Source organism: Centruroides sculpturatus, unplaced genomic scaffold (assembly GCF_000671375.1).
Source record: "Centruroides sculpturatus isolate CEXI.00-Female unplaced genomic scaffold, Cexi_2.0 scaffold2144, whole genome shotgun sequence".
Classification (NCBI taxonomy): Eukaryota; Metazoa; Arthropoda; class Arachnida; order Scorpiones; family Buthidae; genus Centruroides; species Centruroides sculpturatus.
Window position 1 is genome coordinate 2,237 of NW_019386637.1, and position 7,469 is coordinate 9,705.

The 7,469-nt window shown below is 35.6% G+C and overlaps 1 protein-coding gene across 1 annotated transcript; it reads right to left on the reverse strand.

The window, feature by feature from the left end:
- Window positions 1-3,384: 3,384 nt before the first annotated feature.
- Window positions 3,385-5,112, reverse strand: LOC111615460 (casein kinase I-like). The gene has a single exon (XM_023356869.1). It carries the CDS (start codon window positions 5,098-5,100, stop codon window positions 4,159-4,161), a length of 942 nt encoding a protein of 313 aa, XP_023212637.1. The 5' UTR covers window positions 5,101-5,112; the 3' UTR covers window positions 3,385-4,158.
- Window positions 5,113-7,469: the final 2,357 nt, after the last annotated feature.

Consider the following 7,469-nt stretch of genomic DNA (forward strand, 5'->3'; position numbering starts at 1 on the left):
GCCCCCACCAGTGGGCGAGTGGTCTCCGTTGCCGCTCATCGTAGTGGTGACCAGACCCTAAAGACTGGGAGGTTCGTCGTGGGTTCGCGCCACGGTCGGACAGGCTGGCTGCTTGGAGTTTTCCGGGTTTTCTCCTTGCCTATAACGACTGAATAGGAGGCCAGTTCCCCATAAAAGTCCTCCCGGAAGGCATTTATTTCCCGCGCGTACGTATGGCTGTTCGGTCGCCTAGCGATCATACACAAGTCTACTCGGAGAAAGAGCCTACATTGAGCTAAAATCTCCATATAAACACCATCGAAGAAGAAGAATTGCCACTAGGAGCGCCCCAAGCTATTATTTAAATTAACAATAAATTCAGTTTTTTTGCGTAACAATATTAAAATAACAATAAATGCGTTTTTTTTTTCGTTTTTGACTGCGTTTTAGTATGGTATGCCATGAGAATGCACATTAAGAAGGGATTTTTTAAAATTTGTTCAACGAGAGAGAGGGTTAATGATTACCCTGAAGAACTTGGCTTCTACTGAACTAATTTAGATGTAATTTTTTGCGTTTTTGACTACGCNAGTTCTTTACCGTAAGCCTTAATCCTAACCATCTCCCTTCAGTGGGGGGGAATTTCGACACGTATCTATATATATAACCCATTCAACGGATATCGGTCTGTCCCGTAACCGTTTGATAACGGACATTAGAGGCGCCCCTATCGTGTCATATTTCAAACATTCAAATTAACAATTTTAATTCTTATTTAAATTAACAATATAAATTTTTATTATTAATTTGGACAATAAAACAATGTAAATAATTCAGTATATTTGTAATAGGAATTTATTATTTCAGGGGCTTATATCTCTCGAAGGGTCGCGAGTAGGGGTATGGTTCCTTTGACTTTATTGTTAATAGAGGGCTGTACGATTTGGGGGGATCGGCACCTCTTCATTCTGAGGGTAAATCTTACCATTCGGACTTTAACAGAGTTGTAGAGCATATTGATAGGAACAAAAAAGTCAAAGGAACCGTGCCTCATGGAAAATTGTAAAGAATGCCCACTAGGGGGCGTCCCGAGGTACTAATATTATATAAAAACACGTGCATATTTGAATACAACGCAATGTCAAAATTTAAAAAAAAACCGTAGGAACAAACGAACATTACATTTTTATTTATATAGATAGATAAAAGATGATCTGCTTTAGTTCATCCTCACAGAAAAGCAAACTTAGAGCGTCGTACTCGTAGCGCCATCTGTTGGACATAAAAGCCTTAACCTAGATGATATCTTTTAAATTAATTTATATGAATGTTTAACGAAATAATATACAGCCTATGTCTACCCTGAAGTTCCATTCTAAATATTGGTGAAAGAATTTTTAAAATCGGATGGGTAGTTTCGGAGATTACACGCTACAACCAAACTTACAAACATTACCTCTTTATAATATTAGTATAGATTATTCAACAAAAAATTTGACTGTGCTAGAACAAAATCCGAGGCAATTGTGTGTAATGTGCTTTCCTCATATACCTTGTCAGAATTAGAAAAAAATCTAAAAAAACAAATTTTATTTTTATATATTCTGTCGCATGTAATCATAAGGATAGAAAAATATTTCCAAACGTTATTAGGTTTTTTGATTCTGAAACAGGAATAAAAATTAGAATTTTAGATTTTGTATTGAATATCATTGCCGGACGAAGTACACAGCCTTGGTTAGTGCACAATCAAGAAACTGTTTTTCAAAATGCTGTAAAAATTATTGAAGATGACAAAATTTCGGTAATCGAATTAGAAAACGAAATTAAAAATTTAAAATTTCAGTGTCAAGAGCAGTTAGAAAATAATTTTTTCCATTAATCATCCGTAATAGACCCCCGAGTGCCAAGGTATATATAAAAAGATCAGGACACGCTCCCGTGATTCTACGCGGCAGCGGATATTTTGGGACTGATCGATAGACTACACTCCACACGTAGGTCTTGCGTGAGTCGACTATTATCTATATATATAAAAATGAATGTATGTCTGTGTGTTTGTCTGTGTCTCTGTCTTATGTCCTTTATGCATTACCACACCGTTTATCCGATTGCCATAAAACTTAGGAAAGTTTTTTAATACACTCCCTCGAAGGTTTCTGGCATAGTACATTTAACCCACGATAGATGGCGAGCGTTTATACGAGTGTATCGAGACAGTGTGTTCGATCGATTTCAAATTGTGAAGACCATTTCCCCCAATTCAAAAAATATCTCTATGTATGCATTTGTGAACCGTTATTTACGATATTTGTAATAAATTTTGTTTAATCACTTTATTTTAACTTTTTTTGCTAATTATGTATTCGCTCGAACTTCGTTAAAATATTAACTGTATCCCGAACAACAACCGAAGTCGTAGGAGGAAATTCGCCTATTTTACCGATCTAGAAATCCCCCTTTTCCAAATTTTAATATCGACTCAAAATAATTTAAAAAGACAAATTACAATAAAACGGTTTATTACCCAACTATCAGNTCGGTTTTTTTGCGTAACAATATTAAAATAACAATAAATGCGGTTTTTTTTTTCGTTTTTGACTGCGTTTTAGTATGGTATGCCATGAGAATGCACATTAAGAAGGGATTTTTTAAAATTTGTTCAACGAGAGAGAGGGTTAATGATTACCCTGAAGAACTTGGCTTCTACTGAACTAATTTAGATGTAATTTTTTGTGTTTTTGACTACGCCATGAAACATTCAGTATATTATTTTTATTTGTAATATAAATTTATTTTATACCACGGAATGACACCGCTGCTGCTAGAACGCCCACTAGAGAACGACCCGAGCTACTAGTGTTGTTTAGTGGATATTTTAGAAAAAAAGCAGTTTTTTTATTTTTTAGAAAATACAGTATTAAAAATGAGTTACTGCTATTTTAAAAAATTTTTTCTAAAGTAGTCAATTCTTTTTTAGCTTCCCGGCCTTTTTCCCGTCCTGCTCGTACATCATTTCACTTCAACTTTTTTGATAGAGGAGTGCTGCAGCTCATCGCTTTTCACTCCGGAAGAAACAGTGGGGCCGATCGCACTGCGACCGAAAAGGCAGTCTTATCGAAGACGACCAAGCCGAAGACAAGAGAGAGGTCACGAGGTAACCAAAGCCGGCGTTATAAGAGACGACACTCGCGAGAAAGAGAGCCTTCCAGGAGGACTTTGGGGTAAGCTGGCCCCTATTCAGGTGTCATTGGCAAGGAGGAAAACCCGTAAAAACTCCCGCTGCCAGCTCGTCCAAGTGAAGCGCGAACCCCCGATCGAGCTCGTGGTGTATAGGGTCTGGTCACCACCATTAAACGGAGACGGAGTCCACTCGGCTACCTACGTGTACTAAAAGTGTCTCTTATAGCAAGCCCATTATGGGTTTGGCCAAGCCCACAATATAGCGGCCGGGTGGTGAGGAACGGGGAACCAAATTATCCGAATGGATCAAACTCCGAAAAGTTTTTGTAGTTTATTCGATCCGTCCGGATTTGAGCCCGGGTTACGCAAAGCGATAGGTTGTTGCCTTGACCGTTCGGCCATCCGGCCTTAATTTTTGTTTTTGCTTGGGTATTTTTAGTCTATTAATTTTATAGAGACACAAAAGATTAGAACTTCTGTAATGTGGCATTAAATGTACAGTTTATTAGAAATTAACGACCAGACTTTTTTCTTCCGGATCCTTGCAAACATTGCACAAGTGACTACACCTTTTAAAAATTTGTGTTTCCTTTTTCCGTGAGATTATAGCAACGACTGAGAAAATTATATAAAATATATGTTGGCTACTTTCAATAATAAACATTAATAGTACTATAACCTCTGTAAAATATACTGGAATGAAAAATTCATATTCCTGTGTAATTATTAATTAAACACTACAAAAGTTAAGAGTTATTAGATGTTGGAAGTTTAATTTGAACAGTTACAGTTTAAAAGGTATATATAAACGATTAACACATTAAACTTTACAAATCAGATATAAAAATAGCATTGTATCTACTATCGAAACATTAAAAAAAATTGAAAATGCATTACCAGTCACAGAATTTCTTATAATGTTGTTATATCTTCATTGACAAAACTGTTTTACATAAAAATAAAACGGGACCCATCAGTATGAGCCACCAAAAAACATCAATTTTCTACTTCCGACTGGTCGGTCTTCTGTTTTTGCTTAGGCTTATTCCAATCGAATACGTAGTCGAATTGATAATTAAGTGTGCAAAATAAATTGCTAAATAATTGCCTCAGGTACGTATAATCTGGTGTTTCATCAAAGCGGAGACTTCGACAGTAATTCAAGTACGCTGCAAACTCGGGCGGAAATCCATCACAAAGAACTTCTACTGGTATCGACATTTTTTTTTCACTTATTTTTTCATACATTTGTTTTTTGGTTGCTGCTGCCAAGCCTTCCCACGGTAGACTTCCACGATTAAAATACATTAACACATATCCTATCGACTCCATATCGTCCCTACGACTTTGTTCAATACCCAAATGGGTATTAATGCTAACATAACTGATAGTACCAGTCATACCTTTATCCTCACGATAAGGTATATGTTGTCCTTTGCAAATATATTGTTTTGCTAGACCAAAGTCTATGAGATAAAGCTTACTGCGATGTCTTCCAATTCCAATAACAAAATTATCTGGTTTAATGTCTCGATGAATGAAATTCTTATTGTGAACATATTCAATTCGTTCAATCATCTGATCAGCTAGCATTAAAACAGTTTTCGTAGTAAAATGTCGTGAATATAACGTAAAAAGGTTTTCTAAACTTATTCCAAGAAGATCCATGACTAAAACATTAAAATCACTTTCTTCTCCATACCATCGTATACGAGGTATTCCGTTACCACCTTGAAGAATTTCATATACATTATTTTCGTAGAGTAGTCGTGGATTCTTTACCTCTCTTGGCTCCAATTTTATAGCAACCCGTTCTTTATTTGTGATGTCGATGCCAAGAAAAATGTGTCCGAACGAACCACTTCCAATCTTACGTATGAATTTATACTTTCCACCGACGATAAGTTTTCTTTTTGATGAACTACTGGCACTAGCCATTTCGTTATAACGAATATCTAGCGTTCCACTGACTTTTTACAACCTTACAGTAACCTCGGCAACCTTATAAAGGGTGCGTTTACTTTTATCTCTGATCTCGCCCCTAGCACGCTCAGCCTATATACTTTTTGTTGGCTACCAATGAGCACGATGTTTACTTTTCGCATCCGTGACGTCATTGCTAGCATTCCTAGAGCGCTCGGCGTGCTCGGAGAATTTACAACGAGCTTGAAGTTTGTTCAAAGATGACGGCATCCATTAATGTGTATACTTTTAGGAGCGTGCTAGTATGACGTCAGGCTGCGTTAGGTGTCAGCTGGGCGAGCTTGAAAGCTAGCGAAAAGTAAACGCATCCAAAGAGCACGTGCAGCTTAGGGGGTACCCGTAAACTGCACGTGCTCATTCTAAAGTGATAAGGCTGTTTGAAAGGTTTACCGAGTAGTCTTTCATAAAATGAATTGATTCAAGACTAATGTGACTCGAACTTTTTCAAAACACGTATAATTTTTTGGAATAATCCATATAAAATATGCTAGAAAGAAAAAATTGTAGAAATATTTACTGATTGTGCACCATTCGGAGATCAGTTGCTTAAGCTTGTTTTCCACGCGGAGTGGCATCGGCGTACGAAGCCGATGCTGTGGGTGTCATTCGGTGACGTGATACTCATCTCTGACGTGTTTCTTGATAACTTTCTTTCTTCTTTACGTGTTTTCTAACGTGTTTCTTGATTCTTTCTGCAAATAATTCGCTTAACTTTGGAGACATTACGCGATAGATCATAATATACTATAGTATTTTTATTGTAATTAGAAACGCGTTATTATTATTATTGACTATATGAAACAACAAAGGTAAAATCGCTGGCTAACGACAATAATTCTATCTTGATNATTCGCTTAACTTTGGAGACATTACGCGATAGATCATAATATACTATAGTATTTTTATTGTAATTAGAAACGCGTTATTATTATTATTGACTATATGAAACAACAAAGGTAAAATCGCTGGCTAACGACAATAATTCTATCATGATATATATTATGATGACAAATATTAATCAAATGCAACACAAGATGTCTAATGTCTAGATGTAAATAACAATTATACAATTTTATTTACGACATGAAAGAGATTAGGCCATTTAAAAGCAGAGCAGAATTATTAGTTATTTATCGCATTATCATACGTTATTATATGTTGAATTTAATCCATATTTAAAATGAAATGATGTTTTAATATTTCTGTTAATAATATGGTGACCAGACGTCCCGACAGTCCCGATTTTTAACATTTTGTGGTGGCCCGTTCGGATATGACGGACCCCGTTTCTCACCACCTGTCAGCCCCATAGTAGGTCTGGTCGAACCCATAATGGGCTTGTAAAAAGAGGCTCACAGGTTGGAAAGAGTAAAAAAATATCTCGATATAAATAAATATTATACAATTTTATTTACGACATGAAAGAGAAAAAGCAGAGCAGAATTGTTGCTTATTTATCGCGTTATTATATGTTGATTTTTAATCCATATTTAAAATGGAATGATGTTTTAATATTTCTATTAATGATAAGGTGACCAGATGTTCCGACAGTTCCGATTTTTAACAATTTGTTTCGCACCCCGCGGTGTCCCGACTTTTTGGAAGGATTAAATTTTTGTCAATTATGTGTCATAAACTTGCGTCTTATGTTTAATTAAGATTCGGTAAAGATCGTTTCGTATTGTGGCTGTACGCCATATTAGATATATATTTTGTTATAATTTTTATATATTTTCCTTTCTTTGTTTTTTGTCTATTGTTTGTCCTTTGTAGAAATTTTTTTCCAACCCTTCCTAGTTCCTACTTGGATGGATATGACTAATCACTTTAGAACAATAGAGAGTAATGTGACTCTGAGGGCTGTGTGTGTGTGTGTGTGTGTGTGTCCAACGAGCCAGCGTTGTTATTCCTAGGACATTTGTACTTTTCGGGTACATTTTGCCCTTTCGNATTTTATCAATGCTTTAGCAAAATTATATTTATCAAATGCAGAGTTTTCTAGGGGACTGACATTGACCCATAATATAAGATAAAAATTAACCTCAATTAAGCTTTCAAACATTTCTCACTTGAACAGAACTGGTTAGCTAATTCCAATCACTATTCTAAGAAGCGAGTTATTTTAACGCTATTTCTGCAATATTTGTTTCGTCGTTTCATTCAAAGTAACTCAATTGTATTTAATATTTTACTATACATAAAAAATAAGTGAAAAAAATTGTCAAATTGAATCAATAACCAACTCTACAAACACCATCTTGACCATTTTCTTCTACTCTTTTTATTCCTAATTAACTAAATTGGAATTAAATCTTACTGCAGTT

What these genes read in the sequence shown, in the direction of transcription:
- LOC111615460 (XM_023356869.1), bottom strand. Translation starts at nt 5,100, where the DNA reads ATGGCTAGTGCCAGTAGTTCATCAAAAAGAAAACTTATCGTCGGTGGA.